Below are 25,624 nucleotides of genomic sequence, written 5' to 3'. Positions count from 1 at the left end.
CCAAATCAGTCCCCAGCAACACAGGGACTGGGAGATCCTTCATAACCCCAACAACCCTTTCGTGGACCCCTCCTCCCCAATCCAGCTTCACTCTCGCGTGGGCTATGTGAAAAAGGGTGCCCTCTACTCCAGTAAGGGCAAGGGATCGGCTGGGGCTGATGCTCTCCTTTGGCACAAGGTGTGAGTGAACTAACGTAATGTCAGCTCCGGTGTCTCGGAATCCGGTGACAACTTTGCCGTTCACTCTAACAAGTTGCTGCTGGTCGGTTCGGTCGCGGATTTCCTTTCCGCGGGCAAACAGGACAAAATCTGATGTTCCAGGCTGTGGTTCGCTGGCGGGTTGCCTCTGCTGTGGGTGAGGTACAGGTGATGCAGATGATCCAGGTGCTGGTGGTGTCTGTCTCCGCTCCGGACAGTCGAATTTCATGTGTCCGGGCTGGCGGCAGTAGTGACAGGTGACCTCTCCAGGCGCTGCAGCCCTGGGTGCAGAAGCTGTGCTGGGTGGCCTCTGTGGCTGACGGCTCACAGGGGCAGGAGAGTCTGCCGAGGTATTGGGCTGACCTCCTCTCCAGCTGGATGGGACAGTTCTGCGGGTATCAGCCACCCGGGTAGTTGCAAAAGTCTCAGCAAGGTCTGCAGCGACAGTGGCTGAAGCCGGCCTGCGTTCTAGCACAAACTGGCGTACATCAGCAGGGCAAATGTTCAGAAATTGTTCCAGGACTATCAAGTCCTCCAGGACATCATAAGACCCTTTGGTGAGGCCTAGAGTCCACTGGCGGAGTGTGGTGAGCAAGCTGCTGACCACATCTCGGTACGAATCAGAAGACTTTTTCTGCCAGGCCCTGAACTTTTTCCGATAGGCTTCTGGCGTCAGCTGGTACTTAGTAATGATAGCGTCTTTTATAGCAGCATAATCATTATCCTTCTCCGCAGGCAATTCTGCGAAGGCATCAAGCGCTTTGTAGCGCAGCAAAGGTGTCAGATGTCTGGCCCACTGGTCTTGGGACAGACGATACTGACGGCATGCTTTTTCAAAAGACCGCAAAAACAAGTCAATGTCTGTGTCTTTCTCAATATTAGCAAATTTAAATTTTGCACTTACGGGTGCTGCAGCTCCTTCAGCAGGGAGGCTGGGCGGTGAACTCCGGCTGGCCTGTTGAAACTTTGCCATGTTGAGCTCATGCTGTCGTCTGCGGCATCCTTCTCCGCGTGGCGTTCTGCAGCAGCAGCCTTGCGTTCTGCGGATTGGCGCTCCCGTTCCTCTCGTGCTTCCATGTACTGCATGTACTTTTCCAGGTCAGTCTCCATCAGCTTTTGTAATGCCTGCTGCATTACCGGGTCAGCACCCATGGACAGTCCAGTACTGGCCAGTTCCGGGCGAGTACTGTCAGAAACTCTGGGATTGGGGACCACACTGACATTCTCTGGCGTAACTGTTGCAACAGGGCCCGCAGGATGCTCATCCTCTGTACGCCTAGGATCTTCAGCCTCTGGTTCCCCTCGATTGTCAGATGGGCTGGTATCCACCTCAGCGGACACTCCCGGCTCCCGCAGTTGCTGGGTATCCCATCTGGACAAGTCTGCTATCAGGTCCTGTTGTTTCCTGCGGCCGACGTCAATGCCTCTCGCTTGGCAAAGATTTTGCAGGTCCGACAGGCACATGTTCTGGTAGTTCCCGGACATTTCCATGCCAAATAAAATAAAACTTTTGGGGAGGGGTACTGGCTACACAGTCTCTCTGTATATATAAAAAATATATTGCCTTCCAGCTACACCAACGAATTAGTTTGTTTCTTGATAGCGCTAGCGCTATCTTAGATACTTTCAGCACAACACAGGTACCAACCACTGCCTAACGCTGTCACAGGAGCCCTAGTGGTCTGACCGCACTTAGCCTTCTAAACGGTGCCAGCGCACAGATCGTGCGAACTCTGGTCGCAGTCAATGCGCAGGAACCGTTAAGAATTAGCCCCAGACAGCCCAGAAGGGGGCCTGTGAGCCACGGGTAATTACAACGTACACACGATTCCACGGGAATCTGCCACCTCCACTGGTATGGGCCAGTGGACCCGATTTACTGACTGACTAGTCCTGCAAATAAAACGGTTAAACACACGGTATTCTGTCTAGCCAACAACAAACAAACAGTAGCGTATCTTCAGAGACCCGGGATCAGTTCTGTGTGTGCTGATAAGCAGGGTAGCGGGACAGTGAATGACTTGGAGGAAGTCTTTTATTCACAGCAATATAAATAATTAATATATACAGACAATTATTAAAATCAACAATTATTAAAACAGTAATAGCCAGTATAAAAAATAAAAGAAGGGAGAAAAATACTTAGTTCCTGGAAAGATGTCCTTTAGTGGGAAAACTTGTAAAGTTCTTGGTTTCAATCAAAGTTCAGAGTTCAGACCAGGTGGATGCCAGCATATCCTCAAGCTGGCACAGATGAGTTCAAGATGTTTCAGAGTGGAGGACACTGAGTTTGGGTCTTCTACCATTCTTATGCCCCTGATTCAGTAGGAGGGAGTGAGGGCGGGGAGCCACACACCCCCTTAGAAGATGATGAGCCCTCCCCTTATCCTGGGGACCAGAAATCATATCTACCCATATATGGGCTCTATCTCACAGAACCGTACAGGTCAGGGCAGATTTATTAACATTTTCAGGTCTGTCTCGATTTACCCAGCGCCCTGATACCAGACATGAGGGGTGGGACCCATGTGGTATCATCAGGGCACTTTCAAACTGCCTAACTGGCAGTCCTTACCGCAGAATGTTCTGAAACTTCCTCAGAACCAGCATCGGGACTCATGCTACACTTCCCCCACGTTTGGTGAAGCTGCCATCTCAGGAACCCCAGAAATATGACAGATCTGGGAAGTTATGGATTATGCTATGAGACTCAGGTTATTCAGGATGTGTTCTAGCTGCTAACAGCTGACTTCCCTTTGATCTTTACCAGAGAGCAAGGTGTCAAGACCTCCCGAGGATTCGTAGCCTGCCTGGCTGCACCTAGGCATCCTGATCACCCTTTGGTTAATTAACATCTACATGAGATCAGCTAGGTGTCACCTGGTTCCCAGAACAGAAAGGGGAATTGTGCCTTCCACAGGAATATGTCCAAGCTAATTAACACCTCCCCCCCCAGGCTTTCACTTCAGCTAAGACAGATCCCCCAGCTGTTCCTAGGCAGAGGGATACTACACATCAAATCTTGGTTCTATTGATCTAAAGCGCAATCGATGCAGGGAATCGAGTGCGATCGTTCTTTTCTTCACGTGCGGTTCCAGGACGCGCCTGCGGCCCCGCAACCGTCCGTGACAGACCCCCATATCAAAAAACTCAAGGGGAATGACCTGTACTGGGTGGCCACGCTACTAGCCCCTCGGTACAGGCACAAAGTGGCGGACCTGTTACCAACTCTACAGAAGGCGGAAAAGATGCAGCACTTGCAGAACAAGCTGGCAATGATGCTTTACAATGCGTTGAAGGGTGATGTGACAGCACAACGCAATCAAGGTACCACTGGCAGTAATCCTCCTCCTCCCAAGTCCATGCAGGCAAGGACAGGACGCTCCAGCGATCTCAGGGTGATGTCGGACATGCGGACATTCTTTAGTCCAACACCTTGCCGTAGCCCTTCCGGATCCACCCTCCACCAATGCCTGGACTGGCAGGTAGCCGACTACCTGGCCGTAACTGTGGATGTAGACACTGCGAGCATCGACGCTGAACCCTTGAACTACTGGGTGCACAGACTTGACCTGTGGCCAGAGCTGTCCCAATTTGCCATCCAACTTCTCTCTTGCCCTGCCCCTAGCGTCCTGTCAGAAAGGACCTTCAGTACAGCTGGAGGCATTGTCACTGAGAAGAGAAGTCGCCTAAGTCACAACAGTGTTCAGTACCTCACCTTTATCAAAATGAATGAGGCATGGATCCGGGAGGGCTAGTGCCCGACCGAAGACTAAGTCAGTCCCCACACACAGCATCTCTGCCTGCTGGCCGCTTGCCTTCTCCGCCACCACCAACAGGGTCCAGGACTCTAGGTGGATTCCTGAATTTTTAAGGCCGCTGCTAGCAGCGGCCGCTATACTAATTTTTCTGGTGCGTGTACATGCCTGCCTAATTTTTCTGGCTGCACTGCGGGCGGCTGCAACAAAAAAACAAAAGGCATGTACATGTGCCCATCCCCCTTTGTGATCATTACCTTGCCGCGGTGAAGGGGCTTGCATATCACAATGAAGCAATGACCGCTGGCTATATGAGTGTCTCGGGTGGGGGTGGCACACCAAAGAAAATAAGGTCATTGCTTCATTGTGGTCAGACCAAATTTGATTAGCTGGCCCATTACCCATGGTCAGTGGTCACAATGGCAGACTTGACCTCCATAACAGATTCTCACCGGAGACCAACTTGGTGAATCGCAGTGAAGGCACCATCAGACTTGCTCTCCATAACTGATTCTCGTTAAAGGATTTAAAGTAGATTCATTACATTAGGGCCTCAAAAGTCCTCCTGAGTCCTGTATTGTTATTTTTGGTCACTTCCTCGGGGCGGGCATGCCTGCTGCCCTCCTTGCCTGGATGTGCGGTGGTAGCCATTTCTTAGGCTACAACTCCGGACCGGAATCACACCAGGAAGGATTCCCAGGCCATTACCAATGGTCAGTGGTCACATTGGCAGACTTGACCTCCATAACAGATTCTCGTCGGAGACCAACCTGGTGAATCGCAGTGAAGGCACCATCAGACTTGCCCTCCATAACTGATTCTCGTTAAAGGATTTAAAGTAGATCAATTACATTAGGGCCTCAAAAGTCCTCCTGAGTCCTGTGTTGTTATTTTTGGTCACTACCTCAGGGCGGGCATGCCTGCTGCCCTCCTTGCCTGGATGTGTAGTGGTAGCCGTTTGGTAGCCGGAATCACACCAGGAAGGATTCCCCGGCCATTACCCTTGGTCACAATGGCAGACTTGCCCTCCATAATAGATTCTCGTTGCAGGTACTGAATAGCAAGTAAAAAATGTAATGTAAAAAAAATAGATGTAAGCTTTAACAATGGTAGAGAAAGAACCATTGAAAGTTGATAAGACAGACAGACATTACCTAACCAGACATCACTGAGTGAGGAAGAGCAATCTCGCCATGGTGCGCACTGCGCAGTAGTCCACCACGGCCGTCACTACACAAACAGCTGTTTGCGGTGCGTTACACATTAAGTTTGGTGTGTCAGTGTGAAGCAGTACTCTAATTACACTTCCTGATTGATGTATACACATGCAAGATGTTTGAAAGCACTTTAGGCCTGCAATTTAGCATTCAATGTGATTTCGACCTTTAAAACGCTGCTTTGCGTCAAATCCAGATTTTTCCCCGGGACTTTTGGCGTGTATCCCACTCCGTCATGCCCCCTCCAGGTGTTAGTCCCCTTGAAACATCTTTTCCATCACTTTTGTGGCCAGTATCATTTTTCCCAGTTCGCCTCCCCATTGAAGTCTATTGCGGTTCGCGAAATTTCGCGCGAACCGAACCTTCCGCGAAGGTTCGCGAACCGAAAATCGGAGCTTTGTGACATCTCTAGTGGTTGTATATAGTTATTGTGGCTTACTAGGCTCCCTCCCCCTCACTAGCCTTCAACTGCTAAAACCCAACTACTATTTCCCCCTGCACATACCCAGCTTCTTTCGCCTCTTTCCTGCTCATGGGCTCCCCCTGGTGGCACCTGCAGACTCTCTTTACAACAGCACTTCCTGCAAAATGTTAATGCATATTTAACCCTTGGTATGAGTGTCCATTGCAGTGACACATGCACAGGGTTACACTACCAACAGACAGCCAGGACAAATGTGTAAGACCAGGGCCAGATTTACCATTAGGCACTGTAGGTACGTGCCTAGGTGCCTTATTTTGGGATAGGCGGCTCCCCTTCTCCTCCTCCTCCCTCCTGATACAGAGCAGCCGCTGCTGCGCTCCTTTCCTGCAATGTACTTTTCCCCAGGCACTAATCTGCCAGTGCTGATGTGCATGTTGTCCCCAGCTGCTGCTCTGTTCCCCGCCCTTCCTCCGATGCTGTCAGCAGATGTATGGTATGCATTGTGCAGGCTGTGGCACTCACCCTCTGCTCAGCATTACTCTGGGGGCATTCTTCTGTATTGTATCTTTAAGGGTCCTTGCTTGATGAGGTTACAATACAGGAGAACACTGCTGGTAAAATGCTGAGCACTGAGCAGTGGATCAGAGGGAGTGCTGCTGCCTTCACACCATACATCTTCTGACAGCATCATGATCGGAGGAAGGAAGGAGAGCAGAGCAGCGCCTGGGGACAACAGGTACATTGCACTGGCATATTACCAGGGCACACCGACACCTGAGGACAACAAGTTCATTGTCAGTGGCAGAGCTGCGCCTGGAAAAAATGCAATAGCACATGGGGTAATTCTTGATATGTGAAGATGAACATAGGTACACACATTAATGAGCAGAGATGGAAGTGTTATAAGGAAAAGGTGCTGTTACAGAATTAACAAGCACTAGCTTTTTCTGCAAGGGGGCCATTGAGGTGGCAGATGCACTTCTGAGCAGTGAAGACTGCCCTTATTGAGATGCTGACCTGTGTGTCTTGATGCCATTGTGTAGGATGCCATTGATAGTTCAGATTCGTTCTAGCACAGGGATGCATGTATTACAAGGTGTGTGTGGGGGGGGGGGGGGGGAGGGGGGGGGGAGTCAACAAGTGTATGGGACAGATCATCTATCTGTAATGCAGAGCAGTGTGGTAAAGCAGAATGTGTTACTAAGAGTATGTGTGTATTTAAGCAGAGCCGGGTTAAGGCAGAGGTGAGACAGACTCCAGCCTCAGGGCGCAGTGTAGGAGGGGGCGCACAACTCACCCAGCTATCATTCTCCTATTGTGTTTGAAGCAGAGAGAAATAAGAAATGGGGATACATGGCAGTGACTGCAATCCAGATAACTACAGATTAAGGTGTTGGGGACCCTGGGGTGCCTCTTCTTTAATAGCAATCAGCGTGTGACAGCTGGGGTGGGAAGGATGGAGGGGCGCACTTTGATGTCTCAGCCTTGGGTGCTGGAGGACTATATCCCGGTCTCTGATTTAAAGTGTAGCAGAGCGGAGTAAAAAGCAAAAATCCATACCCAGGGCTTCCTCCAGCCCCATAAGCATGTATGAGTCCCTCACCGCCTTCCCGCGATCTGCCGTTTAGCCTCTATCAACCCCGGTAACTCGCTCAGTCGGGTCCAATCTGGGTCTTCTGCACATGCACGGACCACCCGCACATGCGCAGTAGACCCAGATTGACGCGACTGAGAAGGATTACCGGGGCTGTTCGCGGCTGAACGGCAGACTGCGGAAGGACAGCGAGGGACTCACACATGCTTATGGGGCTGGAGGAAGCCCCGGGTAAGTATGGATTTTTGCATTTTACTCCGCTCTGGTTTACTTTTAAGTTTGTGTGGTGTAAGCAAAAAGTGTAATCTGTAATAGAAAGGATTGTGAGGGGTTTCTTTTCCCAAATCACATTCAGTTGATAGACTGGGTACATACTCAGTGGCGGCGCCACGCTGGGGCTTACCCAGGCTTAAGCCCCAGCTGGCAACTCATTAGCCCCCTCAAAGCCCCCCGCCGCCGCCGGCTGTGTCCGACCCGACCTGGCTGGCTGGCTCGTCGTCTGGGCTGGCTGGCTGCACTGCAGTGAGCGAGGGCTGCCTCAAGTCTGGGAGGAGGGCGACTGGGCAAGGGCTTGGGCTGGCACCCACCCCAGCAGCGATCCCACGGACCCACCCACCCTGGCCGGCCGACATGGCTTCCGTTCTGTTCTGTCCTGGGCCGGGCGCAGGCTCAGCTGAGTGAATCACGCAGAGCGGCCCGCCCCAGGGGTAACGTCGTGGTGGGTGGCGACTCGCCGGCGCCGCGTACAGCGGCGTTATAAGTGTGACTGCGTCACAGTCAGACTCTCTCTGTGCGGGGCGCCTGGGCTAGTCACGCTGCCTGTGTGTGACACAGACACGCCACCGACACACGGACAGCGGCAGCGGGGCTGGACTCTCTGGACCTCACCTGACACACTGACACAGCCAGGCAGCAGCAGGAGCAGGAGGACTTGAAGTCGTTCAAGTCGGAACTCCGCGACAACTCAAGGTGGGTGCGGTGGGCGGTGGCTGTCCTCTCCCAGAGTCCCAGTCAACTGCCAAATTGTCTCTTTCTGCCGCAGCCCCCCCAGGCCTCCTGAGTCCTGAGCCTAGCACCAGCAGCACCACCAACAACAACAACCCCCAGGCCCCAGGCCTGACTCTGGGGCCCCAGTCCACCAGCCAGGCCTGGCTGAGCTGCCCTTGGCCCCCCCTCCCACCATCACCAGCCAGGCCTGAGCTGCCCTGGGGCCCCCCATCCCACCACAACCAGCCAGGCCTGAGCTGCCCTGGGGGCTGGGGCCCCCCATCCCACCAGCCAGGCCTGAGGCCTTCCCACCAGGCCTGAGCTGCCCTGGGACCCCCATCCCACCACCACCAGCCAGGCCTGAGGTGCCCTGGGCCCCCCATCCCACCACCACCAGCCAGGCCTGAGGCCTTCCCACCAGGCCTGAGCTGCCCTGGGACCCCCATCCCACCACCACCAGCCAGGCCTGAGGTGCCCTGGGCCCCCCATCCCACCACCACCAGGCAGGCCTGAGGCCTTCCCACCAAGCCTGAGCTGCCCTGGGCCCCCCATCCCACCACCACCAGCCAGGCCTGAGGTGCCCTGGGCCCCCCATCCCACCACCACCAGCCAGGCCTGAGGCCTTCCCACCAGGCCTGAGCTGCCCTGGCACCCCAATCCCACCACCACCAGCCAGGCCTGAGGTGCCCTGGGCCCCCCATCCCACCAGCCAGGCCTGAGGCCTTCCCGCCAGGCCTGAGCTGCCCTGGGGCCCTCCATCCCACCACCAGCCAGGCCTGAGGTGCCCTGGGCCCCCCAGCCCACCACCACCAGCCAGGCCTGAGCTGCCCTGGGGCCACTAGACCACCACCAGCCATGCAGGCCTGAGGCCTCCAGCCCACCACCAGTCAGGATTGAGGTGCCCTGGGGCCCCCAGCCCACCACCACCAGCCTGACTACATATACTGGGGACAGCTATACGCCTGGCTACATATACTGGGGACATCTATACACCTGGCTACCTATGCTGGGGACACTGTCTGTCTGTCATTATGTGCATTTACTGGTGAAAATTTGTCTCTTATGTGCATTTACTGGGGAAATGCTGTCTGTCATTATGTGCATGAACTGGTGAAAAGTTGTCCCTTATGTGCATTTACTGCGGAAACGCAGTCTGTCATTATGTGCATTAACTGGTGAAAAGCTGTCCCTTATGTGCATTTACTGCGGAAACGCAGTCTGTCATTATGTGAATTAACTGGTGAAAAGTTGTCTCTTATGTGCATTTACTGGGGAAATGCTGTCTGTCATTATGTGCATGAACTGGTGAAAAGTTGTCCCTTATGTGCATTTACTGCGGAAACGCAGTCTGTCATTATGTGCATTAACTGGTGAAAAGCTGTCCCTTATGTGCATTTACTGCGGAAACGCAGTCTGTCATTATGTGAATTAACTGGTGAAAAGCAGGCTCTTATGTGCATTTAATGGGGAAACTGTCTGTCATTACGTGCATTAACTGGTGAAAAGCAGGCTCTTATGTGCATTTACTGCGGAAACACAGTCTGTCATTACGTGCATTAACTGGTGAAAAGCTGTCCCTTTATGTGCATTTACTGCAGAAACGCAGTCTGTCATTATGTGCATTAACTGGTGAAAAGCTGTCTCTTATGTGCATTTAATGAGGAAACGCTGTCTGTCATTACGTGCATTAACTGCTGAAAAGCTGATTCTTATGTGCATTTACTGGTGAAAGGCTACCTGTCATTATGTGCGTTTACTTCATTTTTTTTTCATGTAACTACGTTAGCTGGTACAACTACATTAAAGTTAGCCCCGCCCACATGACATCATGACCACGCCCAAATTTTCGCTGCGGCAATTGCCCCCCCCCAAGCCCGGCCTGCCAGCCCTCGTGCCCCCTTTCAGCCCCCCCAAAAAACTGAAGCTGGAGCCGCCACTGTACATACTGTACAGGTTTGTGTGCTGTGAGCAAAGTCACTCTGCTGCATTCATTTATGTGGGTTTGTCAGCCCTCATGCAAATTCTCATATCAAAGTCAAGATTGGACCTCTCCATTGCCTGCTTGTGTTGTGATTTTAGGAAACACATACTGTGGTGTGAAATAAAGTGCAGCCTGGAACTGCCATACAATTTAGTCCTTAAAAAAAGTAATCTGAACTCTAATCCCTGCGTCATGTTACTAACTGTCCTAAGGATCTTACAGTTTAATCATTCCCTGGTGAGGGACGATTCCCACTGATTTACTGCAAACCAGAGGGAGCCTGTGAAGCTTCTGCTGGAGCCCCAGGATCGGTATACAGGAGTTTCCAGTGCACAGGGACCCATATGGGCAGCGGTAGTGTTGGGCGAACATCTAGATGTTCGGGTTCGGCCGAACAGGCCGAACATGGCCGCGATGTTCGGGTGTTCGACCCGAACTCCGAACATAATGGAAGTCAATGGGGACCCGAACTTTTGTGCTTTGTAAAGCCTCCTTACATGCTACATACCCCAAATTTACAGGGTATGTGCACCTTGGGAGTGGGTACAAGAGGAAAAAAAAATTAGCAAAAAGAGCTTATAGTTTTTGAGAAAATCGATTTTAAAGTTTCAAAGGGAAAACTGTCTTTTAAATGCGGGAAATGTCTGTTTTCTTTGCACAGGTAACATGCTTTTTGTCGGCATGCAGTCATAAATGTAATACATATAAGAGGTTCCAGGAAAAGGGACCGGTAACGCTAACCCAGCAGCAGCACACGTGATGGAACAGGAGGAGGGTGGCGCAGGAGGAGAAGGCCACGCTTTGAGACACAACAACCCAGGCCTTGCATGAGGACAAGAAGCGTGCGGATAGCAATTTGCATTTTGTCGCCATGCAGTCATAAATGTAATACAGATGAGAGGTTCAATAAACAGGGACCGGAAACGCTAACCCATCACAGATGTTCATTGTTCATGTTACTTGGTTGGGGTCCGGGAGTGTTGCGTAGTCGTTTCCAATCCAGGATTGATTCATTTTAATTTGAGTCAGACGGTCTGCATTTTCTGTGGAGAGGCGGATACGCCGCCGATCTGTGACGATGCCTCCGGCAGCACTGAAACAGCGTTCCGACATAACGCTGGCTGCCGGGCAAGCCAGCACCTCTATTGCGTACATTGCCAGTTTGTGCCAGGTGTCTAGCTTCGATACCCAATAGTTGAAGGGTGCAGATGGATTGTTCAACACAGCTACGCCATCTGACATGTAGTCCTTGACCATCTTCTCCAGGCGATCGGTGTTGGAGGTGGATCTGCATGCTTGCTGTTCTGTGTGCTGCTGCATGGGTGTCATAAAATTTTCCCACTCCAAGGACACTGCCGATACCATTCCCTTTTGGGCACTAGCTGCGGCTTGTGTTGTTTGCTGCCCTCCTGGTCGTCCTGGGTTTGCGGAAGTCAGTCTGTCGGCGTACAACTGGCTAGAGGAGGGGGAGGATGTCAATCTCCTCTCTAAAGTCTCCACAAGGGCCTGCTGGTATTCTTCCATTTTGACCTGTCTGGCTCTTTCTTCAAGCAGTTTTGGAACATTGTGTTTGTACCGTGGATCCAGAAGGGTATAAACCCAGTAATTGGTGTTGTCCAGAATGCGCACAATGCGTGGGTCGCGTTCAATGCAGTCCTAGGCCGAAGAGGTCATAAAACCTGTTTATTTGGGCAATTTCAATGGTGGCGAGTCTGACGTACATAAATCGCAGCAATGGCCGTTAGCAACGTCTGAATCTCACGAAATGTCTCATGCAGGTAGAAGACATATTGTTAGACTTGGGCTCCAAAGATGGGTTCCCTACATCTCTGCAAACCAGAGTTACAGGGCTCCAAATTCGGTAAAATACTCCATAGGCTTTCATTGGGCCTCCTATTTACAGTTCCAAAATCTCACATCTTTTCAAAGGGCAATGGCTCAGCAGTGAGTTTCGGGCCCCTAGGCCAAAGAGGTCATAGCCTAGGGTCACAGAAACCTGTTTATTTGGGCTATTTCAATGGTAGTGATGGTGACGTACATAAATCGCAGCAATGGCCGTTAGCAAAGTCTGAATCTCACGAAATGTCTCATGCAGGTAGAAGACATATTGTTAGACTTGGATTCCAAAGATGGGGTCCCTACATCTCTGCAAACCAGAGTTACAGGGGTCCAAAATTGGTAAAATCCCCCATAGGATTTCATTGCCTCCCTATTTCACTTTCCAAAATCTCACATCTTTTCAAAGGGCAATGGCTCAGCAGTACCAAATTTTCTAGCATTGTAGGGACCCTTAGGGGGAACATGACTGGTGAGTTTCGGGCCCCTAGGCCGAAGAGGTCATAGCCTAGGGTCACAAAAACCTGTTTATTTGGGCTATTTCAATGGTAGTGATGGTGGCGTACATAAATGTCAGCCATGGCCGTTAGCAACGTCTGAATCTCACGAAATGTCTCATGCAGGTAGAAGACATATTGTTAGACTTGGATTCCAAAGATGGGGTCCCTACATCTCTGCAAACCAGAGTTACAGGGGTCCAAAATTGGTAAAATCCCCCATAGGATTTCATTGCCTCCCTATTTCACTTTCCAAAATCTCACATCTTTTCAAAGGGCAATGGCTCAGCAGTACCAAATTTTCTAGCATTGTAGGGACCCTTAGGGGGAACATGACTGGTGAGTTTCGGGCCCCTAGGCCGAAGTGGTCATAGCCTAGGGTCACAAAAACCTGTTTATTTGGGCTATTTCAATGGTAGTGATGGTGGCGTACATAAATCTCAGCCATTGCTGTTAGCAACGTCTGAATCTCACGAAATGTCTCATGCAGGTAGAAGACATATTGTTAGACTTGGATTCCAAAGATGGGGTCCCTACATCTCTGCAAACCAGAGTTACAGGGGTCCAAAATTGGTAAAATCCCCCATAGGCTTTCATTGGGCCTCCTATTTACCGTTCCAAAATCTGACACCATTTCAAAGGGCAATGGCTCAGCAGTGGCAAAACTCACCAGTCATGATCCCCCTAAGGGTCCCTACGCTAGAAAATTTGGTACTGCTGAGCCATTGCCCTTTGAAAAGATGTGAGATTTTGGAAAGTGAAATAGGGAGGCAATGAAATCCTATGGGGGATTTTACCAATTTTGGACCCCTGTAACTCTGGTTTGCAGAGATGTAGGGACCCCATCTTTGGAATCCAAGTCTAACAATATGTCTTCTACCTGCATGAGACATTTCATGAGATTCAGACGTTGCTAACGGCCATTGCTGCGATTTATGTACGTCACCATCACTACCATTGAAATAGCCCAAATAAACAGGTTTTGTGACCCTAGGATATGACCTCTTCGGCCTAGGGGCCCGAAACTCACCAGTCATGTTCCCCCTAAGGGTCCCTACAATGCTAGAAAATTTGGTACTGCTGAGCCATTGCCCTTTGAAAAGATGTGAGATTTTGGAAAGTGAAATAGGGAGGCAATGAAATCCTATGGGGGATTTTACCAATTTTGGACCCCTGTAACTCTGGTTTGCAGAGATGTAGGGACCCCATCTTTGGAACCCAAGTCTAACAATATGTCTTCTACCTGCATGAGACATTTCGTGAGATTCAGACGTTGCCAACGGCCATGGCTGAGATTTATGTACGCCACCATCACTACCATTGAAATAGCCCAAATAAACAGGTTTTTGTGACCCTAGGCTATGACCTCTTCGGCCTAGGGGCCCGAAACTCACCAGTCATGTTCCCCCTAAGGGTCCCTACAATGCTAGAAAATTTGGTACTGCTGAGCCATTGCCCTTTGAAAAGATGTGAGATTTTGGAAAGTGAAATAGGGAGGCAATGAAATCCTATGGGGGATTTTACCAATTTTGGACCCCTGTAACTCTGGTTTGCAAAGATGTAGGGACCCCATCTTTGGAATCCAAGTCTAACAATATGTCTTCTACCTGCATGAGACATTTCGTGAGATTCAGACGTTGCTAACGGCCATGGCTGAGATTTATGTACGCCACCATCACTACCATTGAAATAGCCCAAATAAACAGGTTTTTGTGACCCTAGGCTATGACCTCTTCGGCCTAGGGGCCCGAAACTCACCAGTCATGTTCCCCCTAAGGGTCCCTACAATGCTAGAAAATTTGGTACTGCTGAGCCATTGCCCTTTGAAAAGATGTGAGATTTTGGAAAGTGAAATAGGGAGGCAATGAAATCCTATGGGGGATTTTACCAATTTTGGACCCCTGTAACTCTGGTTTGCAGAGATGTAGGGACCCCATCTTTGGAATCCAAGTCTAACAATATGTCTTCTACCTGCATGAGACATTTCGTGAGATTCAGACTTTGCTAACGGCCATTGCTGCGATTTATGTACGCCACCATCACTACCATTGAAATAGCCCAAATAAACAGGTTTTTGTGACCCTAGGCTATGACCTCTTTGGCCTAGGGGCCCGAAACTCACCAGTCATGTTCCCCCTAAGGGTCCCTACAATGCTAGAAAATTTGCCACTGCTGAGTAATTGCCCTTTGAAAAGATGTGAGATTTTGGAACTGTAAATAGGAGGCCCAATGAAAGCCTATAGGGGACTTTACCAAATTTGGAGCCCTGTAACTCTGGTTTGCAGAGATGTAGGGAACCCATCTTTGGAACCCAAGTCTAACAATATGTCTTCTACCTGCATGAGACATTTCGTGAGATTCAGACGTTGCTAACGGCCATTGCTGCGATTTATGTACGTCAGACTCGCCACCATTGAAATTGCCAAAATAAACAGGTTTTGTGACCCTAGGCTATGACCTCTTCGGCCTAGGACTGCATTGAACGCGACCCACGCATTGTGCGCATTCTGGACAACACCAATTACTGGGTTTATACCCTTCTGGATCCACGGTACAAACACGATGTTCCAAAACTGCTTGAAGAAAGAGCCAGACAGGTCAAAATGGAAGAATACCAGCAGGCCCTTGTGGAGACTTTAGAGAGGAGATTGACATCCTCCCCCTCCTCTAGCCAGTTGTACGCCGACAGACTGACTTCCGCAAACCCAGGACGACCAGGAGGGCAGCAAACAACACAAGCCGCAGCTAGTGCCCAAAAGGGAATGGTATCGGCAGTGTCCTTGGAGTGGGAAAATTTTATGACACCCATGCAGCAGCACACAGAACAGCAAGCGTGCAGATCCACCTCCAACACCGATCGCCTGGAGAAGATGGTCAAGGACTACATGTCAGATGGCGTAGCTGTGTTGAACAATCCATCTGCACCCTTCAACTATTGGGTATCGAAGCTAGACACCTGGCACAAACTGGCAATGTACGCAATAGAGGTGCTGGCTTGCCCGGCAGCCAGCGTTATGTCGGAACGCTGTTTCAGTGCTGCCGGAGGCATCGTCACAGATCGGCGGCGTATCCGCCTCTCCACAGAAAATGCAGACCTTCTGACTCAAATTAAAATGAATCAATCCTGGATTGGAAACGACTACGCAACACTCCCGGACCCCAAACAAGTAACATGAACAATGAACATCTGTGATGGGTTAGCGTTTCCGGTCCCTGTTTATTGAACCTCTCATCTGTATTACATTTATGACTGCATGGCGACAAAATGCAAATTGCTATCCGCACGCTTCTTGTCCTCATGCAAGGCCTGGGTTGTTGTGTCTCAAAGCGTGGCCTTCTCCTCCTGCGCCACCCTCCTCCTGTTCCATCACGTGTGCTGCTGCTGGGTTAGCGTTACCGGTCCCTTTTCCTGGAACCTCTTATATGTATTACATTTATGACTGCATGCCGACAAAAAGCATGTTACCTGTGCAAAGAAAACAGACATTTCCCGCATTTAAAAGACAGTTTTCCCTTTGAAACTTTAAAATCGATTTTCTCAAAAACTATAAGCTCTTTTTGCTAAAAAAATTTTTCCTCTTGTACCCACTCCCAAGGTGCACATACCCTGTAAATTTGGGGTATGTAGCATATAAGGAGGCTTTACAAAGCACGAAAGTTCGGGTCCCCATTGACTTCCATTATGTTCGGAGTTCGGCCATGTTCGGCCCGAACCCGAACATCTAGATGTTCGCCCAATAGGGATGGTCGGAATGCCAAATTCCGATTCCGCGGAAATTCCGCATTCCGTCATGTACCGATTACCGATTCCGCTTTCCGCTACCAATTTCCGCATTCCAAGGCGGAATTTCCGCCGGAAATCGCGGAAATTCCGCCCAACTTTAACATCGATTTTCTCAAAAACTATAAGGTCTTTTTGAAAACTTTTTTTTGCATCTTGCTCAGAAGGTTCTGTTTAATAAACCCTGAAAATTTGGTGTTTCTAGGACTTACGGGGGCTTTGCTATTAACTGTTAAAGTCGGCAGATTTTTACTGTAATGTAAAATGCAGAAAATTGGCAGTAGCAGATTTTCTGCATTTTACATTACAGTAAAAATCTGCCTACTTTAGCGGTTAATAGAAAATCCCCCTTAAGTCCTAGAAACACCAAATTTTCAGCGTTTATTAAACCGAATCTTGTGAACACGATGCAAAAAAAAGTTTTCAAAAAGACCTTATAGTTTTTGAGAAAATCGATGTTAAAGTCGGGTGGATTTTCCGCGATTTCCGGCGGAAATTTCCGCGATTTCCGGCGGAAATCCGCCTACGGCACTTGCATTACCGATTTCCGGATTTCGATGCGGAAATGCAATTTCCGATCGGAATTTCGGAAATTGCATTTCCGCGGAATCCGAATGAGCATCCCTATCGCCCAACACTACACGTGACCCGTTCGGCCAATCACAGCGCTAGCCGAACGTTCGGGTAACGTTCGGCCATGCGCTCTTAGTTCGGCCATATGGCCGAACAGTTTGGCCGAACACCATCAGGTGTTCGGTCGAACCCGAACATCACCCGAACAGGGTGATGTTCTGCAGAACCCGAACAGTGGCGAACACTGTTCGCCCAACACTAGGCAGCGGCAGTGGTGGCTGATGATGCAAATAGATGGGGCAGCGGCGAACCAGCTGATTTCAGCGCAGTGCTGAGCCGATCGTTTCGGTGCCAGCGCTGAGTGCCTGATTTTGACACCTGAGGCTTGATGCACAAACCCATGCTAACTGTTAGCATAGGAGTGCTAAACAGTTAGCACGTGAAATGCAGTCCACGTACTTCAAAGTCCAGCGATCCCCCGATCGAGGCCATTTGCGCGCAAGAACGATGAGGGGGGAATAGCAATCAGCACAGGCCCAGAGTTTGTGCAGGAGCAGCGTGAGACATTTTTCACCTTCACCCTGTGCCGAGGTGGCCGGCACTGAGAATTAATAGACTAAATAGATTGTTGCAGTGCCATTGACTTCAATGCAAAATATGGTTTCTATTTTTTTATTTATTTCCTGCATGAAGATGCAATGTCCTTCGTGCAGCACTGCAATGCTTTATATCCTTCATGCTACCAGCTAGATTAATCACCAAAATGAAAAAAAGAACAGACTAACACACAGCTTGATTCAATGAATTTATTGATAAATCAGCCAGTAAAGAAACAGAGATAAATCAGGTTGATACGAGGTCAATCATGAATTTGTTGAAGCGAGTTGATTAGAGTACTGATTATTGACAATGTTGATTTAAAGGGAAAAAAAGCAGACAAATTATTGGATTTTCTTGGATTTTTGCTATGCTGTTCCATTCAGGAGTAACGGAATCAGTCCGGTTCCTGAAAGAGAAAAGAGGCACACTTACAGAGAAACCATAACCAAGAATTGAAGTTCATCCCAATCAATAGACGATACCCCATTTTCTACGGGAAATCTACTCCTTTTCTCAAACAGATCATCAGGGGGCTCCGTATGGATGATATTGTGGTAAAACTCCTCCCACAGTGTAATGTCCGCCAAGGTCCTGACATCACACTGTGGGAGCCTTGTTGCATTGTGGGAAATAAGAGATGTTTACAGGCAGTTTCTCCTTCCACTGACATCACCGGCCAGCAGTAAAAATGTCAGCATGTAAATCAGGGAAAGGAAAGATTTTTCAATGGGCTAACACTGATTAAATCATTTATACATAATTATTTTCACTGGAATTCCTCTTTAATACGCTACATGTCAAACCATAGAGATTTCTGAGTGTTTCTAGACTGGGATCTCCTGTAGAGATGTGCAGAGAGACAAGCAAAATACAGCGACAGCCGACAAGTACAAGACTAATCTCTGCAATGATCATTGTAGTGACTTACAAAATAAAGAAAAACATGGCACAGATTTTAAAAGCAATACCCTACTGTTTGCATTTTTCATAGAAACATTTTGCTTACCTCAGAATACATTTTTTTCCCCAGTTAACGAAGAAGAGCACTGAGAACGCCATCTTTATCATCACCACCAGCACTAACACCACCAGAAGCAGCAGCATTAGTGCCAGCACTGTCAACACTAGCACTACCATCAGCACCAACACTTCCAAGAACACCTGTAAGAAGACCATCAGGACCTCCAAGAAGACCTTCAGCAAGATCACTAACAGCATCAAGAGTGGCACCCTTAAAAGTAAAAGAAAACATCTATGAAATGTTTGTGTTAAAAAGAAGCTGATAAAATGTTCTACTATAAATTGAGACTGAGGCCAGAGAGTGTGTACAGTATGATTGTCCAGGGCCTCCTAACATCACTCATCACTGTTATTTACTAGACAACTTTATTGGTGAAAACTACATTACTTCTAGTAACAGAGTTCTCTGACAGTACCAGGACTAGTTGCACAGACTATGACAGTTCCGGCAGAGGCATATCTAGAGGGGTGCAGGCATGGCTTGTGCCATGCGCACCACGACACCATGGGCGCCATGCCTGCCCCTGTGCTGCACCAATATGCCTACCCCTGTGCTGCACCACCATGCCTGCCCCGATGCCTTGCTGTCACTCAGACCTCAGATCAGATTCTGTTATCTGGAGAACATGGCTACTTATCGTATTTACCGTCGTATAAGACGCTCCGGAATATAAGACGCACCTAGGTTTAGAAGGCAAAAACCAGGGAAAAAAAATATACGCGGCTTGTACTGATCCTGTCATCTGTAGCCACGCGCAAGAGGAAGCGTGTATAGGGAAGCCGGGTATCCGCAGTCTTCACGGCGGCATGTATCAGGTAAGCCGGTGCCGCTACAGGCAAGAAGGGGGGCCAGGACATTAGAGGGGGATGGCGGAGGCATTGCAGGGGGAGCAGTGGCACACAGGAGTGACACAGGAGGAGATGCTGCAATCATGGGGGCCAACAGATTAGAGGGGGTCATAGAAGAGGCATGCAGGGGGAGCAGAGGCACAGGCAGGGAATCCTCGACGTGGCAGCGGGTCACGGTTCATATCGGCGGGTGTTCGTAAGTCGGGGATTCCTTGCCTTTGCCATATAAGACGCAGGGACTTTTTCTCCCCATTTTTGGGGGAGAAAAAGTGTGTCTTATACGGCAGAAAATACGGTAATTTATGTATGTAGGGCGGACTTGGCTTAGTGTCAGAAAAGGATAGACAGGGAATAAGAGGAGATATTTCCAAAAAAGTAACTTCAGCGATATCCTGAGCTAAAAAAACACAAGCAACCATTACACATGTACATGAAAAAGTATGCCGTTTTTAGATTGGAAGGGGGCTCTGTCTGGGGGAATTTCAGTGTTTTCCATAGGCGCAATATTACCCAAATATGCCCTTGAGTTCTGGGGCGCACATCAAGCCGTTTGGTTACTGACCTCTTTGTCAAGCCCACGGATGTGAACTCCCTATTGCACTATGGGAGTTTCCATCCGTGGGCTACGAAGAGGTCGGTGCCGATTAGTCAATTCCAGAGGGTCCGTTCCATTGTGGAGGATCAGGAGGTTCAGAATAGGAGACTTGATGAGATGCAAACTAAGTTTAGACAGCGGGGTTATCCAATCGAGGTAGTACAGATGGCACGTGAAAGGTCAACGGGCGACACCAGCCGACAGAGAAAGAATAGACAGCAACAGGATAGATTACCTTTTGTATCCACATATTCCACAGTCAGTGATCATGTTAATAAAATTATTAGGAAGCACTGGCATCTCTTGGCAGATAGTTTTCCTTATGTACAACATTTTGTCAATCCGCCAATCTTTTCGTATCGCCGGGCTCCTAATCTTAAGGACCGGCTAGTCCATGCAGATAGAGAGGGCGCGGGTGGTGGACCAAGACTCTCACGTAAGGGAACATTCCCCTGCATGAATTGTGTTCACTGTAGCTCGGTGATCAGGGGTGATGAAATCATTCACCCACACAGGGGCACTAAATTTAAAATCCAGGGATGTCACACATGTGACTCCATGTTTGTAGTATATGCTTTAAAGTGCCCGTGTGGATTGCTATATATAGGTCAGACAACGCAGAAAAATAAGGTACGATTATCGTCACATAAACACGCCATACGTGAGAACTTGGTCGATCAGGCCGTGCCATATCATTTTTCATTAGCCAGACACAATGTTAGCCAGCTTAGGTACATGACAATTGAACAGGTCCCGACCCCTAGAAGGGGAGGTGACCATATTAAAAAATTACTTTGGCGGGAGGCAGTATGGATAAAAAGACTAGATACAATGGAACCTCGTGGCCTTAATCGGGAACTAGATCTGACCCCGTTTATTTAGTTATGTAGTGCCGTTTGTGCACATTGCTAAATTTCCCACCTTTTTTTCTTTTTCCTCCCCCCCCCCTTTTTTTTGTTGAACCATTTAGGTTACTCAATATATTGTTCTTGCTGGTGTCGCCTGTTGGCGATTAAGTTTCCTTTGACTTTGGCTAGTTCTGGGTGAGGGGTGTTCACACGCGTGTATGCGCGGTTTTTGCGCGTTCACGCAGGTGGACGCTGCCTCTCTTTATATTGGATTTATACTTATATTTAATATGTGTGGTAATATTCCTCCATGATCACCTCCCTGTCCCCTGCAGTTCTCCTGTGCTTATTTTTATTTTTTTATTGTTATGGATGTTTAACTTTGGCTGATCGGCCGCATGCGTTGCAAACCTTTGTTTACATCCTGATGCCTGGGGGGGGTGGCTATATGCCAGCTCCCTCGTCATTGGTGGCTGGCCTGTGTGGGCGGATGCGACGCGTACACGCGTCCTCCATACGCGTCATGTCGTACAGTTCCCCATCAGGTCCGCAGTGGGCGGACCGACGGCAGTACGCATGCTCAGGCAGCCGTTTGTACGCATGCGTCCGACCAGTATATTTGAAAAGGAGAGGAGGTGGTAACCTTCATGTGGCGACCAATAGGTAGATAGCAAGCGCAGTTCCCCATCAGGTCCGGCTAGAGCACGGACTGCTGTGATTGGGAGAGAGCTGTTGAGCAGCGCTATTGGCTAATACTCTACCATGTTTAGGATAAATAGTGAGTGAGAGTTGTAGTTAGATATATTCATCATACAGCTTAGCTTGAGAAAGGAGGTGACACTCTGAAACGTTGCAATTATGGCTGTTATGATTATGGAAGAATAAAGAGCATTTATACTGGATGGTGCCGGCTGATCCCTTCTTTGCATAAAGGAAAAGCACAAAATCCTTTCTAGTCAGTGGCCATTTTGCCAAGCTAATGTTGACATCATATCCTCCCTGACTCTTGTTTTCCCCTCTCCCTTCTCTTGCTCGTTGTGTATTCATTAGCTGCCCTCCTCCCAGAGTCTTCAGACATTCCCACTGAGGTGTATACTAGCAACTTCACTGTCTTTTTTTGTTTACACATCCAATCACTGAGTCACCTCAGCCTTGCTTGTAAACACAACTAATCAGAGGGTGTTTCTGATAAGCAGCTAGATAGGGAAATAAATGGAAGAGGAGGAATATATTATAGATTAAAAAAAACTCCCAGCATTCAACTCTTTGGCACTGTTTGGCACTAGGGCCAGTGCTCCTAATGTATGTGATAACTACAAACCATAACAGCAGAAAAAGTTTTGCAAGTTTTGAATGCAGGATTAGTATCTTTATCACTTAATACACTCAGACCAGTTGCTGTTGAAATTTGATTTTTATGGTGACAATACCGCTTTAAGGATCAGCATCAGCATCTTTTGACTACTGTGACTCTGACACTATACTGTCAAACAGTCGGCTGCAGGGCTTGGCCTATGAATCCAAGGCCTTATCTGGACTTAGTGCCCCTTAAGTAGCTTTGTGTACACTAAAAGATGCACAAAGCTACATCGCGCACTGCACCGCGCACAGCGCACGCAGCGCAATGCGCCGAACTTAAGGTCGCATCATATACAATATAGCGGGTGCGACGTTATCGTCGCACCGTGTACAAAGATCAGCGCATTACGCTGCACGCGCTGTGAGCAGCACAGTGCGTGATATGTGGGCACAAACTACCTTGCGCTGTAGTTTGTGCCCACTAAGTGATAAGGAAAACTAACCGTCTTAGCACCGGTTGGTGAATCAAGGCCCAAATGTCCTAAAGATGCACTATAGCCCCTGTTATTGCTGTAAGGATTTTGCCTGGTGAGCATGGCTGAATTCGTGCCACATTAAAAAGATACGCTTATCGCTATTTATCTTAAATTATTGCTAAACTGCGTCCACTAAATCAGAACCACATATCTATATATAAACTTAGAGTTTTCGCTATCTATCAAGTCCACGTATAAATGTCTATATTATTTTAATGAGACAGCGCTCCTCTTCTTATGATGTGCCACCTGTAAAATTAAACAAACTGCACATAGTGTATTACTGTTATAATAGCAACGTATCTTAAACACCCAAAGTGCCAAAGTGCTCCACTTGTGCTCCACTGCAGTTGCAAAAATCCACGACGTTCGCACCGTCTGTCAGGATCTTTCTTCAGCTGGCTGCTGTGCGGTGCACTGCTGGACTCCCACGCTTTGGTCCGGCAGGGGGCGGAGCTGTTCGGGGTGCTGGTGTGCGTGCTCGGTGCGGGGTCCGGGCGGGTCTCTCGCGGGCTGCGGGCCGTGGCTCCGTGTCTGCGATTCCTCATCCCGCTGGTGGCCCTGAGTGTGTTCGTGGTTCCCGGCCGGGGGTGCGGGGCTGCCAGCGGACTCCGGAGAGGACCGGCGGAATCGTGTGCTCCGAAGGCATTGGATTAAAACCTATGGAATTCAACTATCACTGAGTCGTTGGCTGATATACCTGAGCTCTAGACCCACCTGGATTTCTTTCCCTCTGCTGTCAACCTCCTGAACTCTCGCCATGGAAATGCCTATCCCCACCCCATAATACCAAGACGCACTGAGGCACTTTGCACATAGCTCAAGCGTACTTTTTTTTTTTGGTTGTTTTTTTATTGTATTGTGACTTATGCCATTGTCTCCCTCTGCATACATGTTCTATAATGTTCTGTTTTTTTTTTTTTTTTTTTTCTGTATAATGTTCTGTTACTACTGCATGTCCTCTATCTGTAACTACTGTATACCGTGTATCAGTACCCTGTACGTGCCAAGCCCAATTCCGGGCACGACCCAGTCGTGCTTGGCGAAATAAAGTTTCTGATTCTGATTCTGATTTGAGGTGGTGTGGATCTGGTGAGCGTGTAATTCTTAAGGGGATTTCGTGGATTTTTGCACCTGCAGTGGAGCACAAGTGGAGCACTTTGGCGCTTTGGGTGTTTAAGATACGTTGCTATTATAACAGTAATACACTATGTGCAGTTTGTTTAATTTTACAGGTGGCAAGTCATAAGAAGAGGAGCGCTGTCATTAAAATAATATATCGCTATTTATCGTTAGTACTGCATAATAATGGCGCACAGAGAAAAAATAAGAAAACCGGCACACAGTAACGTTATTTATCAATAGCGCCTACATAAGCCAAACTACAGATGTTATTTAACTGCAAAATGGTGACTGGATTTAATGTAACACTGTCAAGGTTAGGGTTAGGCACCACCAGGGGATATTTAGGGTTAGGCACCACCAGGGGAGATTTAGGGTTAGGCACCACCAGGGGAGATTTAGGGTTAGGCACCACCAGGGCAGGGAGGTCTTAGGGCAGAGGTGCCCACACTTTTTCGGCTTGTGAGCTACTTTTAAAAATTAGCAAGTCAAAGTGATCTACCTATGTACAATTTTAGGAGCACACTTGTAAATACAGTATGGAAAATGTAGTGGTGTTGGGATCTACCAAGAAGGCCTTTGCAATCTACCAGCAGATTGCGATCTACCTAATGGGCACCCCTGTCTTAGGGTTACGCACCACCAGGGGGGTGCTTAGGGTTAGGCACCTCCAGGGGGGTGGTTAGGGTTAGGAACCACCAGGGGGTGGTTAGGGTTAGGCACCACCAGGGGGGTGGTTAGGGATAGGCACCACCAGGGGGTGGTTAGGGTTAGGAACCACCAGGGGGTCTTAGGGTTAGGCACCACCAGGGTGGTGTTTAGGGTTAGGCACCACCAGGGGGGTCTTAGGGTTAGGCACCACCGGGGTGGTGGTTAGGGTTAGGCACTACCAGGGGGATCTATGGGTTATGGATAGGTACAGAGAGGGTTCTGTGTGTAAACGCTAATTTTCAATAAAATAAACAGAGCTAAATAACGATAAGGCTTTAACCTTAAATAGCAATAAGCGACAAACGGATTAGCGGCAACACCGTGCGCCATTATTCGCAGGTGCCATTTTCAGATGGATCCTAGTGTTTGGCATTAGAAGAGGATATTAGTGTTAGGCATTAGGAGGGGATGTTAGTGTTGGGCATTAGGAGGGAGGTTTAGTGTTGGGCATTAGAAGGGGACATTAGTGTTAGGCATTAGGAGGGGCATAGTGTTAGGCATTAGGAGGGAATGTTAGTGTAGGGCATTAGGAGGGGATGTTAGTATTATGCATTTGGAGGGGTTGTTAGTGTTGGGCATTAGGAGGGATGTAAGTTTTGGGCATTAGGAGGGGATGTAAGTTTTGGGCATTAGGAGGGACTGTTAGTGCCAGACATTAGAAGGGGATGTTAGTGTTGTGCATTAGGAGGGGATATACGTTTTGGGAATTAAAAGGGGATGTTAGTATTAGGCATCAGAAGAGCATGTTAGTGTTGTGCGTTAGGAGGGAATATAAGTTTTGGGCATTAGAAGGGAATGTTAGAATTAGACATTAGAAGGGGATGCTAGAGTTGTGCATTAGGAGTAGAGTTGGGCCGAACCTCCGATTTTAGGTTCGCGAACCTGGTTCGCGAACTTCCGCGGAAGGTTCGGTTCACGTTAAAGTTCGCGAACCGCAATAGACTTCAATGGGGATGCGAACTTTGAAAAAAAAAAATAATTATGCTGGCCACAAAAGTGATGGAAAAGATGTTTCAAGGGGTCTAACACCTGGAGGGGGGCATGGCGGAGTGGGATACACGCCAAAAGTCCCCGGGAAAAATCAGGATTTGACGCAAAGCAGCGTTTTAAGGGCAGAAATCACATTGAATGCTAAATGACAGGCCTAAAGTGCTTTCAAACATCTTGCATGTGTATACATCAATCAGGTAGTGTAATT

The 25,624-nt window shown here is 48.7% G+C and overlaps 1 protein-coding gene across 4 annotated transcripts in view; it reads right to left on the bottom strand.

Moving 5' to 3' along the window:
• Nucleotides 1-17,638: 17,638 nt before the first annotated feature.
• LOC137521024 (uncharacterized) overlaps nucleotides 17,639-25,624 on the bottom strand; it is a 177,483-nt gene continuing 169,497 nt past the window's right edge. For 3 of the 4 annotated variants that reach the window (XM_068239736.1, XM_068239739.1, XM_068239738.1), the window contains 2 exons: nucleotides 18,453-18,677; nucleotides 17,639-17,852 (listed from right to left, as the gene is read on the bottom strand). In XM_068239736.1, coding sequence (XP_068095837.1) covers nucleotides 18,477-18,677 — 201 coding nt within the window. In that variant the 3' untranslated portion in view covers nucleotides 17,639-17,852; nucleotides 18,453-18,476. The remainder of the gene's footprint in view (nucleotides 17,853-18,452; nucleotides 18,678-25,624) is intronic. The other variant, XM_068239737.1, reaches the window with a different exon arrangement.

Source organism: Hyperolius riggenbachi, chromosome 6, assembly GCF_040937935.1.
Source record: "Hyperolius riggenbachi isolate aHypRig1 chromosome 6, aHypRig1.pri, whole genome shotgun sequence".
NCBI classification, from domain to species: Eukaryota; Metazoa; Chordata; class Amphibia; order Anura; family Hyperoliidae; genus Hyperolius; species Hyperolius riggenbachi.
The sequence above is the reverse complement of the archived record's forward strand: the minus strand, read 5'-3'. Positions and strand labels throughout refer to the sequence as shown.